Source organism: Phyllobates terribilis, unplaced genomic scaffold, assembly GCF_046119375.1.
Source record: "Phyllobates terribilis strain yellow unplaced genomic scaffold, ASM4611937v1 Scaffold_12__6_contigs__length_324123572, whole genome shotgun sequence".
Classification (NCBI taxonomy): domain Eukaryota; kingdom Metazoa; phylum Chordata; class Amphibia; order Anura; family Dendrobatidae; genus Phyllobates; species Phyllobates terribilis.
In genome coordinates, this window is record NW_027362772.1 from 207,659,891 (window position 1) to 207,679,320 (window position 19,430).

Sequence of the window (19,430 nt, forward strand, 5' to 3'; positions counted from 1 at the left end):
AAGGTAAAAATCTGACATGTGCACAGCCCCATAGAATAACATAGGTATGAGTGCTATGCGTGAAGACCATGGGTAGCACTTGTATGAGAAAATCAGTTGTGTGCACAACCCCATAATGCTACAACCTGAATGTTTGTACTGGGGTCTCCTCCACTTCTCCCATGCATTTTTTTTTATAATCTCTCATGATTTTTATTATCTTTAAATTACAGAGCCTCTTGTATGATAAACCTTCTTTATTCTCTGACAACACATATATATGTATATAAATAAACAGCAATGAACTGATACACAGCAGTCACCGTGCGCGCAGCATTTAGACAGACATATCAGCTTGTACATTAGTTTTCTTTGATAATATTTAACACATTGTAAAAACCATTTTATTTAAGAAATATATGTGGAAAACTAGAGATTTGTATTTGCAAATTAACGTTATATTGATTAAGTTTGGGTTCATTACCATCTCTTCTAATACATTGATCTCCTGTCACTGGCAGGCGGTGACTGCACCACTACAACCCTTCCATCACACATGTACACCACCTTATTCTTACCGGTAAACTTATCATTATTAGGTGTGTCTATTGGGCCAGTATGTGTGCGCAGATGTTAGGTGTTGGCTCTCCATGTATTGGAATCTATGTATCTTCAGATCAAATTCTTTGTAAGGGCCGTAAGGTGGCCCAGTGGTTAACACTGTTGCCTTCGATCCTGGGTTCAAGTCCAACCAAGGGCAACATCTGCTAGGAGTTTGTATGTTCTCCCCATGTTTGCATGGGTTTCCTCCCATACTACAAAGACAATCTGAATTTAGATACTGAGCCCCAATAGGGACAATGATGACAATATCCGTAAAGCGCTGTGGAATTAATGGCGCTATATAAGCAAGTAACATATAAATCAATATACGCATTGTTACTTCCTTTATTAAGAATTACAATATTGCCAGTATATGATTTCTTATTGATTATATTGTGCAAAGTGATTTTTGCTTTGTTCTTTCATTGGTTGACATTGGCTTTTATTGAAAGCTTATGCTTGTTTTTAACATGTCATTTATTAAAAACTATAATTTTATCTTCTTCTTGGCCAACATTTTGGCAGGTAATCAAGAAAAAACATTAATTTTGGCTAACATTTATAAAATAGAGACAAATTGCTAAATTACCCCTTTTGATTCCTGGTGTCGTTAAAGAGGGGAAGACGTAGAGGTGTTGCCGTAATTCATCACCAAATCTTATCTAGGTCCTACATTGTTACTTTGACCAATCTGAATATGAGCTGACTCATTCGACCAATCTAATGCTCATCTCATTTGTGAAATGTATTTCTATGATTCACATAAAAAATAAATGTTTTTGGAAAATCACGGGAATCTCTAATAAAATCTCTAATGTAAATTAGCCAAACATCCACATGTTGGTTATCGCCCCAGCAGGTAAGAATACCCAAGTTCATTCTCAGACATACTCAATAAAAATAAAAGGCAAGCCCACCTCTGGCAGTTTACCACGACAGTGTGGTGTGTAAAGGGGGCAGGCTGTTAGAAGTAGTAGCATTTAGGAATATAGATAAACTGTAATAGTACTGGGTCATTGGGAATGACGTGCAGGATCCTGCTAGTGGGCAGCCTTAAACGTACTGCTCTTTAGGGCAGACATATGGTGCCCTAGAACCAGCCGGAGGGTAGCAGAAGGTAGATTCTGGAGCTTTTCTGGAGTCCTGTAAGAAGAATGAGAGGGGCACATAGCCAGGCTGTAATTGGTCTAAGTAATAATCCTCCTCGTGGGCACATCGTGTGTTCAGGAAGTCACGGGATTCAGGTATTTCTGGACAACGCTCTCTAAACATCTGTAAAAGAAAAAGGAGAAATGTTGATATACATAGAGGGTTCTCCAGTGTATTACTGTGGTCTATGAAGTTTGGGGAGAATAATCCTTTAGTGAAATGTTGAATACAATGATGGTATATATTGGTGTCTTTCTATGGATTCCCAGTGTATTCTGCGTACTGTCACTGCCTACATCTGATCACAGATATTCTCTTCTTAGCTGTTATTATCCATGTATGTAAACCAGTACAAACAAGTGTCTAACTGCTGATTATAGGGATCCAGCTGGTGCCTTATGCTGCAGGCAAAATTACAGATCATCTTTACATTATTTTTTTAGATTCCAGAAAACTTTGAAATTATTGAGTTGAAAAAAAATAGTAAAGTTCCAGTGGGAAATGCTATAATAGCGTGTGCTGTATCCTTCAACACAGTGAGCCCTTGAGCAATATGGTGCATACTACTGCACAGACTGGTATTTATTGAGAAGAGGAAAAGGTGTGAAACCTTAAGGGCACTTTATGCTTTATAACAGAAGTGTGCCAGCATCCCCAACCTGTTCTTACTTTATTTGTGCCAGTACAATCTGCGCAGGTATTACATGGTAAAGGTCCCTTGTCATGGATAATAGATGTGTGAGTAGTGTTCACCAGTATCTTGCTCCATGGCTGCCTCCATCACACAGAACAAAAGAGGCTAAATAGAACCCATCACAGAACAAAAGAGGCCGTACTTACTGATACATGGTCACAATACCATTAACGTCGGGATGTAGACAGCAGTGTCCTGTCTACATCCTACCATGTAATGGTATTGTGACCATGTATCAGTAAGTATGACATTTTTTGTTCTGTGATGTGTTTCTTCAGTGAATTGCTTTTCATTTTATTATAGAGATATGCAAAACAATGAGGAACCTTAACGCAAGGTTGTGAGCTTGTGTATTTTGGCCAAAATATCAATAGCAACCCGTCCTAGGCATATGTCAGGATGGGTTGCCATTTCTCTCAACTGTCAGAGGAGCAGCATCGTGACCTGATCTGCTCATTCAGCCATGAAGCTGGGCCGTAGCATGAGAAAAAAGAAAGCTTGTCCTCAGCTAAGTGAGCAAAATGGTCTATGATTTTCCTCTTCTGTGCTCAGTCATTCTTCGTATCCTGTGGTAACCTGTAAGGCTGCCATAGAAGAATGGCTTTACAAATTAGCAAGGAGACTGACTGAGCGCAGAGGAGGAAAATCATAGATCATTGTTCACCCAGCTGAGGACTTTTATTTTGATTCTACAGTCCTGCTTCATGACTAAGTGAGCAGATCAGGCAAAAATATTGCTCCTCCAACAGTTGAGAAACATCTCAAGCTGTGATTCTTCAGGTGGCAACCCATCTTGACTGGTGATTAGTACAGGTTTCAGCTTGGCCTATGTCATAGTGACCATTTTTATAACTTTCTCAGAGAACCTCTTCAATAAATGAGGCCTGTTAATCAGTATTCTGTACAAATCCCCAAAGGGAAACTGGGGTCTGTTAATCTTGGTCTATCCTGTGTATAATTTTTGTATTGATATTTTGGTTCCTTTAATTGATAAATAATTTTACATGTGAAGCATATTTTGATAATTAATGTGATCTGGTAATTAGGCAGAATAAATTGGTTATTTTCTTTTGTTGTTTAACTTGTACTTGAAAAAGACCTCTGTGGGGTAGTATATGGAACAGTGTAATATGTTTTGACACAAATAAAGAAAAAAATAGTTTGGAAATACTAGCTAAGCTATCTACTGCTGGTCATTTAAGGACTGGATGGGAAATGGGACACTTGCCTCTGTAACCTACAGGCTGGTGCTGTCTGGGACTTTTTTTTAACTTTACCAATAGGATGTTCATAATGAATTGTTATGAAATACATTTGTACCGTGAGCAAACACTTATTTATTAGTCAGTTATGTGAACACCTGTGATCATTTATTACTATGGCATAACTTGGTCATCTAAACCAGTCTAATGTTATAACTCGTGATGAGAAAATAATGGATGTATGGTCATTTTAGTAAGTATTGGCTTGTTTCATTGACTATTCAGGGATGATATCTAGGTAGATTTATGTGTATGTTGTAAAAGTAAAATGTTAACTAAGGGATTCCAGCGAAAACTAAAAGACACAATTAGTGGCATTTAGAATCTTTCAGATGTTTCAAAAAAAGCTAATTGTTTGAATTTCAAATATAATCTAAAATCAGTCAAATACCATAAAAGTTTTGCTACAAATATGGAAATAAGGCCCGAAAAATGTGAAGAACACTAAAGAGTCCAATGTAAAACTACCTGAGTGTTATAACTACACAGAAGAAAATGAGTTTGACAGAATTTCAAAGGACTTATGGAAAATGATTTCTAATGTTTTTTTTCTGCAAATCTACACTAGTAGGAATTCATCATCGGACATGTTCTGTATTAATAACTTCCATTTATGAAGGGGCAATAACTGACACAATAGAGCATTTTACAAAAAAATCTCCACCATTACTAATTGTTCAGCCACATCACATGGTTCAGTGTCCTGAGAGTAAACGCCTATCGGTAACACTACATAGAACTAATACTAAGCTCTGTTCACATCAGGTTGGAACTTTCCATATAGCCTGATGTATACCTCTGAGGGAAAGCTCCGATGTATGGCACTGTACATGAGTACAGTGGCACATTGTATGTCAGCCTTTGACTCTCATTGTAAAAAAATTAATTTCCACACAGTATACTCTTTTTTTTTTGCCATATTGCCTCTACATCAAAAAGCACAGCCAACTACGCTTTTCTACACAGTAAAAAAAAAAGGCATTTTGGGTGACTGAGGCCAAAAGGAAAGTATTTTGGCCTCCGTCAGACAAAATGGAGCTTTATGGATTAGAGATGAATATCCTCTAATGGAATACAATTCTCCTTGAATTTAGCAAAAATTTGCATTTGCCAAGTAGTGGATTTTTTGCAATTCGACTTTGCATGGATTCAGCAAAATGGCAGGCACTTGCCCTATTTTTCTAAACCATAAGGGGCCATCAAAAGGATAAAATAAAAAGTTATACTAACCTTACTGCTCATGTCTACAGCCCCTCCGCTCCTCAACGCTACCCACGAGTGCTGAAATCCCGGACCTTTCACTCTGGGCCAGGTCTTCCGATTTTCATGAGGCCTGTGACAGTACTGTGCATTCGCACACAAGGTCATGGTGCGCGTCATGGCATCATGATGCCGTAACCTTTTGCGCGCTTGCGCAGACCACTCCTGTGTTTCATCAGAGCTGGAATTCCTGGAATAGCGTGAAGAGGTCCAAGCTTTCAGCGCTTGTCGTGGAGATAAGAAGATGAGACAAGGACCGGGCGGGTGACAGTGAGGATCGGAGGGACCTGACAGGTGAGCGGTAAGGTGAGTATAAGTATATTTTTTATTTTTTATATCTTATGTTTATTGTGGTCTGGAGAGAACCCACAATATAACATAGGATATTAAATTCACAGAGAATAACTTCTCTGCTAATAAAATTTCCCAGGAAAATCCATGAAAACAGGCAAATTTGAATCTTGCCTGAACCTCTCATCTCTACTATGGATACATTTTATGTGGAAACCAGGGGCTTTAGGGGCATAGGGATTGAAAGAAGTCTAAAAGTTCCTGATTTTCTACTTTATAGAATAAATTAATTGCACTAACGTCATAGGACAGATCATAGGCTGCCAGATAAAACATTCTGTGCTATACCTATCAAATATCAATAATCCCATCACACACAAAGAATGTTAAAAACATGGACTGGCCTACTGGACCTAATAGACTAGAATAAACAATCCAAGCTGTAACTCCGAATCACTACCAAGAAATTAAAGGAAGTACTCCTTTTTATGTAGATCATGTTGTAATTATATGTTGCTATATACTTACTGTATTAATGGTGCTAGTGAGTGAACCAAACAATATAAAAAGGTTGTGGCTGTGTGCCCACGTAGCGTTTTTCAAGCGTTTATGCTGCGGAATTTCCGCAGCGTAAACGCTTGTTAAACGCTAGGTAATCCGCACCCCATGGTCCCCAAGGGGATTCCGCATGTTCTATGCACATGCTGTGGATTTTTCCGCAGCGTTTATACTGCGTACAAAAATCCGCAGCATGTCATTTAATTTTGCGGTAGCGCAGCGGAACTCCCGCCATTGACTTGCATTGAAACGCATAGAAACCGCGACTGTACATTTCTACAAGCGGCTTCTATGCGTTTCTATGTGCAGATGGTACCCAGTTCTGGAGGAGAGGAGACTCTCATCCAGACCTGGGTACCATTGTACCTGTAAAAAAAGAATAAAATAACAAATAAAGTTTATATTCACCTGTCCGGCGGCTTCTGTCTGAATGCCGGCATCGCTTGAGGACCTGCGGTGACGTCACAGTCATGTGACCGCAGGCCCTTCACCGCTCTGTCTCGCGATATGCCGGCAGCCGGGAACCAGACAGGAACGAGAGCTGCAGCCACGCCGGGGCCTCGGGGGTGAGTATAGCTTTATTTGTTTTAATTTTTACGGTTCACACTGTATAAATCCATGCTGTTTGCATGGATTTATATAGTGTGACCTAGTTGTCAAGCACTTTCCAAGTGATGCTATCGCCTGGAAAGCGCTTGTCAATCTGCATGCGGAAACGCATGTGGATCTGCATGTATTCTGCAGGAAAAACGCATGCACAATCTGCATGCATTTTTTTTGCCAGGGAGATGCAGAAATGCTGCAGAAATTTTCTGCTTCATTTCTGCATCGTGGGCACATAGCCTGTCTGTCAACTTTTTCTCCAATGAATCTCCAACAGGGTAAAAATGAAAGAATCAAAACACCCTAGCAAATAAACAAAGAAAAAACCTGTCCATTTTTGAATGGTTATAGTTTAGCAATGCCAGTTGAGAGCCCACAGGAGATAAAAGTATTTTTCAAGAGGAAGACTCTTCAGTAAACACCAGCGTTTTTTTCCTTGAAGCGTCTTATTTAGATGTTTTCGTTTCCTCTCCTAAGCATTTTTATGAAATTATGTTTTTTGAGATTTTTTTCAGCGTTTTTGGTACGTCTTTTTACTGGTATTTTCAAGTTGTTTTTTTAACGTCATTCAACAATGAAGAAATTACTAGCGGTTTATGCAGCAAAACTTTTAAAAAGATTCCCGGGAATCTTCCATTGCCTCTTTTGAGACTTCCCATTCACTAGTATTTTAAAATACAGGGCCTCTTCAGAGCAGAAAACATAAAAACATCAGGTCATTTTCAATTAGAAATGCATACGTTTATTCTTTAGAGCGTTTAGTTAGTGCTTTTTCAGGCAGGTTTTTGGATATCTACTGATATCACTGTTACTTATCTACAATACGTACCATGGAAAAGGCAAAATTAATCGATTAGAAAATTTGGTTAATTTGTAAAATTAGAATTGTATTTTTTTTTTCTCGAATGGTTGAAAAAATAAGTTTGGAGCTTGACCAACATACAAGAAATAGTACATATTACTATGTGCTGATATGAATCCTGACCATCAAAAATACAGAAAAGGTCAAATAAGGAATTGTTCTATTACACAAAAAAGCATTGTAGGTCATTAATGAAAAAAAGTGCAGTACTAGTAACCTCTTGTAATGCCCAAACAACAGTGTTTGACCACATATGGGGTATCATAGCATTCGGGAGAAATTGTATAACAAATTTTTGGGATCCGTTTTCTATTATCCATTGTGAAACATACAAATTTGGGGTTAAAACAACATTTCAGCAAAAAAACATAACTTTCGTTTTCATATCCACATTTTAAAAAGCTCTGTGAAGCACCTGTGGCTTCTTGCAAAGCCAGGCGTCACAAATATCTTTGAACTCTGATGGTGTGAGAAGCCAGCTCTTCAGCCATTTTTACACACACATGTAATTAGTGTAAGGGCTATTGTGAAGTCTGGGGGGTAGCAGCCCCTGCAGGAGAACTACTAAACCCAGGAGAAGCAACCCTGCTCCCCTGGGATTGAGTGGTGGTGGAGATCAAGGAGGCCAGTCAGTGCCTTTGCTGTGGTCATTGTCAGGACTACAGCGAAATCTGTGGAGCCGCATGGGACTTAGTGTCATACGCGGTTCAAAAAGTGCCTAACTCTTCAAAGAACTCTTATCCCCATATTTATCCCAAATTTTTAATTTAGCTTCCTCCATAGGCACCTTTCCAACCGAAATGTTAGAAGCCACGATAATTCTTATTCCCAAACCAAAAGGAGACTTAAATTTAGTGAATAACTACAGACCAATTTCCCTAATTAATGTTGATATTAAAATTTACTCTCAATTATTAGCCAATAGATTAAGTTATGTTCTACCCAAATTAATTAATAATGATCAAATTGGCTTCATAAAAGGCAGGCAACCCACCGACGGCACTAGAAGAACCATAAACATCATTAAAACAATAAACTCCTTAAAACTCCAATCAACTATAATAACCCTAGATGCATAAAAAACTTTTGATAGATTAAATTGGGACTTTTTAAAATCTACCTTATTAAAATTTGGCTTTAACGAAAATATTCTATCATCTATCATGGCATTATACTCTAACCCTAGTGCTAAAATTCATACTAATAACTACTTATCCAGTCCCTTCCCAATATCCAATGGTACCAGACAGGGTTGTCCTCTCTCCCCCCGTTTGTTCATATTAGCAATGGAACCCCTGGCCCAAAAAATTAGAGATAATCAAAATATTTTAGGAATACAAACACCATCCCGCCATTTCAAAATTAGTCTTTTTGCAGATGATTTATTGTTGACCCGTTCTGACCCTCTCAATTCTATCAAGGAACTTACTAAATCTTTTTTGGATTGTGTCCTATTTCAAAATCAATGAAGAAAAATCAAAAATTCTCCATTTTAACCTAAGCAATGAATTCATTAATAAAATTAAAGACATCTCATCCATAGGATGGGCAAAAAAAGAGTTTAATTATTTAGGTATTACCATAACTAGGAGTATCGATTCCCTACTTTCCTTAAATTTAAATTTACTAAGAAAAACTATCACCAATGATTGTTATTCCTATAGAGATAAAGACGAAAATCCCTTACAGTTAAAACCTTTATCCTACCCAAGATATCATATATCTTTAGAACCCTTCCCCCTAAAAATATCCACCTTCTATTTAACAAACCTACAATCTATAGTTATTTCCTTTATATGGAATTACAAAAAAGCCAGGGTATCTAATAACATTCTTTACAAAAGCAAAACTCACGGTGGTTTAGGGCTCCCAAACATAACAGCTTATTATCTAACTAATCTCATAAAACAAAGCATCTATTGGTTAAATAAAGAAAACCCACCAGCTTGGCTCGATCTTGAATCTAATTTAAATAATAATAATCATCCCCATAACCTCTTAAATAACCACTTGTTCAAAATATATATTAAAACTCCTAATCATCCATTTTTTTGTGCTACTATCTATGCACGGGAAAAACTAGCAAAACCAAAAAAAGGCACAATTAAATTTAACACCCTTAAAAACCTTCCATTGCCCTTTTTATCTTCATTATACAATATTTCTATCCCTCCCTCATGGTCAGCATGTGGTCTAAACAAATTAAACAATATTTTTGATGGGAAACTTCTCTACCCATTTACAGTATTAAAAAATAAATTCAATTTCTCCTCAATAGATTTTCTGCACTATACTATCTTAAAAGATCATACCCATAACATTTTAACTAATAAACCTCTAATCTCAGAAGCATCAGCCAACTTATTGTGTAATATAAATCATAATATATTTTGGAGCTGTAAATATATTTACAACTGGTTCAACAACGACATTATATTGGCAAAAAACTCTAATATGTCTAGATGGGAGTCTGATCTGAGGATATTGTTCGACCCTGATAAATGGGAAAATGCTCTAACTTATACAAATAGTTCCATCATATCTCCATATCACTCCATGAGTCTTACTATAAATTATTGTCAAGATGGTATTACACCCCCTCTAGACTCTCTTACATCAACCCTAATAATTCCCCACTTTGCTGGAGGAACTGTGGACTCTATGGAAATCTACTCCACATTTTCTGGAGTGGCCCTAAAATCCAGGCCTTATGGACCCAAACAGCTGAATTTATTAAAAAAATTAACAAAAAGCAAACTTACACTTTCTCCTCAAATGGCCCTACTTTCAAAAGGCCTGGAAGATACTCCATCTCCAGACAGACCCATTATAATTCACACTTTATTAGTAGTTAAAAATGCCAGTGCATCTTACTGGAAAAAAACTGATATCTTTTCAGATATTAAAGAAAAAATAGCTCTACATAAATTATATGAATACAGATTTGCAAACTCTAATAATAACCTTAACAAATATTTAAAAAAATGGACAAATTGGCCTTAAATATATTCCTGATTGTTACTTAAATTAGTAATACATATACTTATTAGATTTAATTGGATATCTATTATATTACGACTAAGTTGTTCTATAACCATATTTTGATTTTCATCTTAATTTACTTGTTGTAATACTATATATTCTACTGTTTATTCAATTTTGAGTTCTCCTTCCCCTTATCCATTTTCCCACACCTATCCTTTCCTCTCCCGTCCCCCATATATTCCTCTATTCCTCTATATAAAATGTTTATAAAAATGATTGAAACAAAAAGTGCCCAACTGCCAGGCGACATCAGTCAGGAATCAGAGGAGAGATGTCTATGGAGGATCCTTACTTGTCGGGTTCATCACACCATGAGGGGCTGTTGGCTCAGTGTACTGAATAACTGTGGAGAGCCGTAATCATCATCAACATCATCAAGTGCTCTAGTAGAAGCAAGATTTTCTTCTTGTTGCACCTGAAGTCAGTTGGCCGCCATTACGCCCCGGCTCGGTGGAGGCCGACCAAGACACACCTATGGGTTAAACAAGCTTGACACAGCCCTAGATGAATCCCTTGATGGGTCTAGTTTCCAAAATAAGGTCACTTGTGGGGGCTTCTGCTGTTTTGGTACGTCAGGTGCTCTGCAAATGAGACATGGTGTCTTCAATCTATTCCTGCCAAATTTACATTCCAAATACCAAATGTCACTTCTTTCCTTCCAAGCCTTGCTGTGTGTCCAAACAGAACTTTCTGACTACATGTGAGGTATCGTTATGCTCAGAAGAACATAGGCAACAAACTGTGTGGTGCACTTTTTCGTGTTACCTCATGCAAAAGTGAAAAAATTGAGGCTAAAGCAAAATATTCATGAAAAAAAAAACATTTTCAATATGACAACCTAATGTTATCAAATTTGTGTAGTACTTGTGGGTTCAAAATGTTCACTATACCAATGGATAAAATCCTTGAGGGGTGTAGCTTCCAAAATGGGGTAACTTGTGGTGGGTTTCTGCACCTTAGGGGCCCTTCAAATGCGACATGGTGCCCACAATCTATTTCAGCCAAATTTCTGTTCCAGAATTCAAATGGTGCTCCTTCTCTTTCAAGCCCTGCCGTTTGTCCAACAGAGGTTTCTGACCACATGTAGGGTATCAGTGCACTTAGAAAAATCTGGGTAACAAATTGTGCACCTTGTAAAAGTAAAAAAATTAGAGCTAAAGCAACATTTTAGAGGAAAAATTGAAATTTTTTTTTTTTCACTCTACTGCATTAATTCCTGTGTAGCACCTGAAAGGTTAAAAAATGTACTGACAGCAGTTTCAAAGTATCTTATAGGTGCGGTTTTTAAGATGGTATCCCTTCTGGGGAGTTTCCAATATATAGGCCCCTCGAAGTCCATTTTAATCTGAAGAGGTCTCTAAAGAAACAGGTTTTGTAAATTTCTTGAATAAATTAGAAATTGCTGCTATCCTTTTAACCTTTCTAACATCCTAACAAAATAAAATGTTTCAAAATTGATTCAGATGTAAAGCAGACATATGGGAAATGTTATTCAATAATTATTTTGTACAGCATGACTAACTGGCTTAAGGATATAAAAATTTAAAATTTGAAAATTGCAAAAAAAATCTGATATTTTCACAAATAAACGCAAAACATATCAATCGCAACTTACCACTAACATAAAGTACAATATGTCACGAAAAAATAATCTCAGAATCACTGAAATATGTTAAAACGTTCCAGAGTTATTACCACATGAAGTGACACTGGTCAGATTTCAAAAATTTGGCCTGGTCAGGCATGTCAAAATTGGCTCCGTCACTAAGTGGTTAAAGATCAGATTTGTGCAAATGCAACTACTTTTTTAATGCATATGTCAGAAGACAATCTTCTGTCATATGCATCAATAGACTGGGAATTGCAGTTTTACATCACTGGTCTCTCAGCAGCAGGTAAGGAGCAACAAATCTCATCCCCTGTATGCAATAACATCCTGTAGTATATCCTTTCAGCCCTGCTATACAGAGCTAAGTCCTGCAGTGTATCTCTCCTTTCAGCCCCGTCCTGCAGTGTATCTCTCCTTTCAGCCCTATTCTGCAGTGTATCTCTCCTTTCAGCCCTCTTCACAGGACCCTATCTTGCAGTGAATACTCTCAGCCCGTCTATGCAGAGCCCTATTCTGCAGTACTGTACATTGCTTCTAATTACCAGCACACATGCACACTACTGTTTCCTGTTATGAGCCCTGCACTGTAATAGGGAAGGCTCTACCCCATTCTGTGAAGACATCCCTCACAGTAGAAGCTTTGTTCTAGACAAAGCACAGCTATATTGGCAAGATGCCAGCTGAGAGAGACACTGCACTATGAATGATCAACCAGAGCCCCTGGAATTAAAGACGGTTCCAATGGCAAATGAAGAGTACATAGAGCTTGGAGGGGAATACTTAGGTTGATGATATGCTGAAAACAGGACAGGTTTAAAAAACAGTTATATTGGTACAAATGATATCTGTGTACATTATTATAAGACAACATTGTGATTTTGAGTAACTCTTTTTCAGAAATAATTGCAGAATGCCACTAATGGTCTAAGCTACTTGTAACTAAAAGTAATTAAAATACTATTTAAGTCATGCTTAGAAGGAGACATGCATGTAGGTTGCATCATGCAGGACATGATTCAGAGTTGCAGGGAAACAAACTAGAGTGGGTGGTATATAAGTTGGATAAAAAGGTAATGAAGCTTCACAGTGATGTGCTGATCAATACTGTTTGACGAGGAGCACAGGGAACAGAGTACCTTGAGGCCAGGCTGAGGGAAAGGCTAGGTTGCATGCTTTAGCGTAAGTGAGGCTGGATAGTTGCATACTCGACAAGATCTCCGCTGGCGTGGATGGAGCTCCCAGGGGTGGGAGGTGACGCCAGGACAGATGTGTCCAGCTCAGCATACTGGACATCTATGTCTTTGGGACCAGAACTCTGCAGATCACAGCACCAGAAAGTGAGACATTGAGACTAGTAAAGGTCAATTGCAAGGTGAAGGAGGGAGGCGAGGAAGGCAAGGAGCTGTGCACAAGGCAGGAATAGGGAGAGGAAAGGTGTAAGGTTGGAGGGACAAGGAAAAATAATAGAAAACAGAAAAGAACAAATGCAGGAAAAAGTAATTTAACACAAGTATTTGCAGCAGCAGCAGTAAACCATCTGAGGCCTAACCACATAGGCAACATTTTTATTCCTTTTACTTATAAAAGTAGCTTTGTTTTATCGTTTCAAAGTTGTAATAAACTGGCATACGAGGACCATACACCTGTGATCTGCCACTTCATTCTTACTGTAAAAAAAAGTCAATGTTAATTAAAACCACATTTCTATGTAGCCCAGTATTCACAGACATGAATAATGCAATAGTACAACATAAGCAAAACAGTCGAAAAAAATGCTCATGGGATTATATCATCATAACAATCTATTTTGTCATCACCATGTTGGTAAACCTTTCAAAGCTTTGTAAATATTTTATAAGATTTTTTTAAGGAGCATATGCCTGCCAAATTCTTCATATGCTGTGTAAATCCTTCAAGTGTCTTTCTGTTAAAGGAATTCCAGCATAATTTTCTTCTTTTTGTCTATTTTTTTCTAATATTAGAATTAAATCTGAGAAATACATAAGAGTAATATAAAGAAATCTTCTCTGTGAGTTTCAGAAGCTCATGCCCCCTCTCAATATCCTTTGTCTGGAACTCAGACAACTGGCTGCAGCAGAAGTTTCCTTCCTACAGTTGGACAAAAGACCAATGAGCCCCACCTTCCTTAAGAAGACAGGGCTTCAGCTAGCCACCAGTTGTAGATGGAAATAATCAGCAGAAGATTAATCTCTGTGTTCTTTGCAAAATTTCTATAAGAATGACTGTTTCAGGATCATACAGACAAAGCTGGAGACTATCCATATTTTTAGGTTAGGTGTACATTAAAAATGTCATTCCAGTGATATTCATGACACCCCCAGTGACCTAAACATTAAATGCGAAATCATGAAGGTCCCGGCACGAAAATAGTTTTTTTCTTGCTTCCTTTATTCAACATTACTGGGTGCTTTCAGGCCATCCAAAGCTTTCATGAGCATACTGGTGAAAGCTTTGGATGACCTGAAACGCTTCCAGTTTTGTTGAATAAAGGAACCAAGAAAAAACCTACGTGAGTGATGAGATCTTCTTGATTTTGCATTACCTCTTTCCACATGTATCACTTCTACCAGTGGAGTGGAGTGGAGATCGATTTTAGATTACTACACTAAATATTAAATGACTCTCTGGGCGCTCAGAATTTACAGTGTACAGGAAGGCTGTAGAAGTAGCCAGTGAGAAGACCAACGTGGACCATCTGATGAGTGAGGACAACGTAGGTGAGATTTTGAGGATAGTATGAATCTCAGAGTAATAGTTGTAATTTCAGCTTTTGCCTACTGGGTTGTTTTAAGTTATAATTTTAATTAAGTAATGACTGACTTGTGCCTGTTTAAGGTAAGTGCTCAATAAAAGACAAAACAGCCCGTTACAGCTCTTACACAGTACTGTGGCTACTTTGCTCACAGACTCCTAAATTATACGTCTACATAAGTTGTTCAGATACAGTTTAGTATGTTTTCATATCTGTCAATTAATAAAAAATGGCACTTTTTGGGCTTATATGTCTTCCTTGTGAATATCTGACTTTTTGAAGACTGTAAGCTGCTGTGAACTATCTCATGATGGAATGAATGTTACAAAATATCTATAATTTTATTCTACTTTAAAATTGCTGTAAATGTGACATACTCTAGCAGTCTATATTATTTGATTTACAGACATATTTTGCAATCATGAATAAATGGTGGCCACTTTCGTAGCTTTTGCTGATCTTTAAACCTTGACATTATTTAAAATGACAGTGTACTCTCACACTTGGACAACATTTCACAGAATTCTACATTAAAAACAAAGGAACCATAATCTACATAAAATCATAGGGTAACCAAATTATTTTAATGATTAAGAAAGATTGCTAATATGCAAACAACCACACAACTTTGAGTTTGAGATCTTTGGAGACAACAGAGGTAAAATATGTTTATTGTTAGGGTTCCAGAACCATTTCATAAGGACAAAAGTTTTCTGCAAAGTTCATTGTACAGCTGATGCGTCTATAACTATATCATCATGTTATGGACTTATGTGATGATGATTTCTAATCTTCAAAGATGACCCCATCTGTGGTTGTCAAGAGAGAATTCCCCACAGCTTTATACAACTTGAAATGCTGATACACGATCATACATACACGATCATACAGTTACTGTAGATTTGAGTCAAATGAACATGTCAATTTCACCAAGAGCTTTTATAATGTGTATTACCTGTTTGACTGATGTTCATTCACCAGGTATTGGTGAGAAGGATTGGGCATATTAAATTTTCATCTGTCCAATCCTTTGTCCTCAAGGTCAATAAATCTCTGCCAGAGGTTTCTGATAGTGGCCAGAACACATACACACTTAGCCTAAATAGGTGTTCAAGTGAATGAAGGGGAAATCTATAGCAATACTTGTCGGATGAGCAAGTGCCACACTAAAGAGAATTGGAGGGAGGCCCACTGTTGGGAGCTCTTCCAAACACTAAAAAGGGGGCTCAAGAACCTTTTTCCTCCATATTGTAAGACTGAAGTTCAGAAAATGTAAATAGTGCACAGTTAAGCATTTACAGTACATCTCATGTAGACTAACAAAGCTGAGCACAATCCACAGATGCTTAGATCGACCTACAGACACTGATAGATGCGAGACCGGCACGCTTGACTTCTTCAAACCAGTTCCTCTTCACTGCCCTTTCAACTCTGGACCGCCCTGTTATAATGATCAGTACTGGGGTCCTCTGCATCTGGACATTTATTACATGCCCCATGGATAGGTGATCAATGCCCATTGTGGTAACACCCACTTAGTCTACATCAGACTGCACAGTCTTTTTCCCAGGTCATTTAACTAGTTTTGGTATTGACAACCTCAGAAGTGGCACATTTTTTACATAATCCACAATCAATGAAAGATAGGTCAGCACTAGTGATGAGTGAGCACTAAAATTCTCGGATGCTCGTTACTCGAGACGAGCAATTCCTAATGCTGAGATGCTTGTTTCGAGTAAAGAGTATATTATCCCTGTATTAGACATAAAGGAGGGCCTCAGACACATTTTGTCGAAATGGTCATATAGTGGTACTCCTAGACTCATAAAGGCTATGCACTAAGTGCAAAGCCTGCCAAAAATTACAAGCAGGGTCATCCATACACCCTTGAAGGCACCAGCTGTAGTGCCTCATTCAAATATTGTGAACAAAATGTAGTTGTGGTACTCCTACACTCATAAAAGTTCTGCACACAGTGCAAAACCTACCAGTAAAAATCACAAGCAGGGTCATTCATACACCCTTGAAGGCAACAAATGGAGGGCCGCATTCAAATATTGTGAACAAAGTGTAGTTGTTGTACTTCTACACTGTTAAAGGCTCTGCACACAGTGCAAAGTCAGAAAAAATTATAAGCAGGATCATCCATAGACCCTGGAAGGCAACAACTGGAGGGCCTCATTCAAATATTAAAAAAGTGTAGTAGCTGTGGTACTCTTACACTCATAAAAGTTCTGCAAACAATGCAAAGCCCAAAAAAAAAATATAAGCAGGGTTATCCATAGACCCTTGAAGGCAACAACTGGAGGACCTCATTCAAATATTAAGAAAGTGTACTAGTTGTGGTACTCTTACACTCATAAAGGCTCTGCAAACAGTGCAAAGCCAGAAAAAATTATAAGCAGGGTCATCCATAGACCCTTGAAGGCAACAACTGGAAGGCCTCATTTAAATATTAAATATGCTTTATGTGCTCCTGTCATCTGGTGGTGTGAAAAAGTCGGGGCTAATCCATGCTTTGTTAATTTTTATCAGAGTGAGCCTGTCAGTATTTTCTGTTGACAGGCAAAAGCGCTTCTCTGTTATGACCCCCCCGGCCATGCTAAAAACCCGCTCAGACAAGATGCTAGTGGCAGGGCAGCACAACACCTCCAAGGTATAGACGGACAGCTCATGCCAGGTGTCCAGCTTTGACACCCAACAGTTGAAGGTCGCAGAGGAATTAGGGAGTATGCTGGTTTGGTTGGCCAGGTAATGCTTGACTATCTTTACAACATTTTCCTCCTTAACGAAAATACCCGATCATCAGGGCCTGGACGCTGGGAAGGTGTCATGAAACTGGCCCAGGCCTTTGACATTGTACTCCTGCCTCTGCTGTACCTGGTGTTTGTCTCCCTCGCCTCTACTACTTAATGGGCAAGGAAGCTTGCACCCTGCCGCTAGTGTTGTCTGATGGGAATTTTTTCAACATATTTTCCACAAAGGCCTTCTGGTATAGCAGCATTTTAGTAGTGACCTCTCTGCCTCAGGAAGGAGAGATGCAAGGTTCTCCTTGTAATGTGGATCTAGCAGGGTGAACAGCCAGTACTCTTTTTTTGGCCAAGATAAATACAGTACAGACCAAAAGTTTGGACACACCTTCTCATTTAAAGATTTTTCTGTATTTTCATGACTTTGAAAATTGTACATTCACACTGAAGGCATCAAAACTATGAATTAACACATGTGGAATTATATACTTAACATAAAAGTGTGAAACAACTGAAAATATGTCTTATATTCTTGGTTCTTCAAAGTAGCCACCTTTTGCTTTGATGACTGTTTTGCACACTCTTGGCATTCTCTTGATGACTGAACTTTAGTACAAAGTTTGGTTCGAGTACCAGAGCTGTACCTGAACTTGAACCCGAACCCCATAGAAATTCTCTCTCTCCCGCTCTCTCTCGCTCTTCCTCTCTCTCTGTCTCTCTTCCATGAGCTGCCAAACTGTAAAATGGACTTCCAGGGTGTCCAGTATAAATCCGGTTCACTCAGCTCTAATTACAAGATCATTAGGCAGAGAGATCCCTAGTCTCAGTCCTCTTTACAGTAAAGAATCTGCATTTGTGATTATGATTAAACCTTCTTTCCTCTAGATGTAGAGGATGCCTCCTTGTCACCGTCACAAGTCTAGGTGTAAAAAGATCATTACCAAGATCTCTATACTGTCCCCTCATATATTTGTACATTGTAATAAGATTGCCCTTAAGCTTTTGTTTTTCCAAATTGAATTACCCCAAGTTTAATAATTTGTCTTGATATTGCAGTCTACCCATTCCCTTAATGACCTTGTTTGCTTGTCTCTGCACCTGCTCTAAGGGCCGGCTTCAGGTTTTCATGCGCCCTGGGCCAAAGAGTCTCAGTGGGCCCCTTTAACACATACCATGATTCATGATCCACAGATAAAAAATATAGGTAAAGTACAATGCCAAAGATTTCACTTACTTCTTACATTATGTAATGCACACGCCCTGACTGACTGGCATGTGCGTGTTTAGTGGTTCCACTGTGCCATGAACCGGAGAGTGCCTGGAGGGGCGTAACTAAGTATCTGCTCGATCCGACCAAGGTCACGACGGCATACGATGCCAGTGCACCAGGGAGGAACCGAGCAGAGGGACCAGGGTCTACTCCAGGTCAGACTCCGGACACGGCTGTTGACCCACACCAGGGAATACAGGAACAGGCAGGCTAGAGCGCAGGCTGGGTAGGGTCCAGTACATACTTGGAGACCAATTCAGAGCCGCCGATGCGGTAATCAAACAGAGTAAAGCGAAACCGCAGGTGCGGTAGACAAGGCTGAGCAGAGCGAAACCGCAGACGCGGCAGACAGGGCCGAGCAGAGCGAAACCGCAGACGCGGTGGACAAAGCTGAGCAGAGCAAAACCGCAGACGCGGTAGCCAAGGCTGAGCAGAGCGAAACCGCAGACGCGATGGACAAAGCTGAGCAGAGCAGAACCGCAGACGCGGTAGACAAGGCTGAGCAGAGCAGAACCGCAGACGCGGTGGACAAAGCTGAGCAGAGCAAAAGCGCAGACACGGTGGACAGGGCTGAGCAGAGCAGAACCGCAGACGCGGTGGACAAGGCTGAGCAGAGCAAAACCGCAAACGCGGTAGACAAGGCTGAGAAGAACAAAACCGCAGACGCGGTGAACAAGTCTGAGCAAAGCGAAACCGCAGACGCGGTGGACAGGGCTGAGCAG

General features: G+C 39.0%; 1 protein-coding gene across 3 annotated transcripts in view; it reads right to left on the reverse strand.

Annotated features, from left to right (window-relative positions):
* Positions 1–425: 425 nt before the first annotated feature.
* The window catches only part of NECTIN1 (nectin cell adhesion molecule 1), a 463,174-nt gene continuing 444,169 nt past the window's right edge, over positions 426–19,430 (reverse strand). The window contains exons 9-10 of one of the 3 annotated variants that reach the window (XM_073656640.1): positions 13,121–13,230; positions 1,704–1,854 (exon numbers count right to left, since the gene is read on the reverse strand). In XM_073656640.1, coding sequence (XP_073512741.1) covers positions 1,806–1,854; positions 13,121–13,230 — 159 coding nt within the window. In that variant the 3' untranslated portion in view covers positions 1,704–1,805. Of the gene's footprint in view, positions 1,855–13,051; positions 13,231–19,430 lie in introns of all 3 variants that reach the window. The other 2 variants (XM_073656641.1, XM_073656638.1) reach the window with 2 other exon arrangements.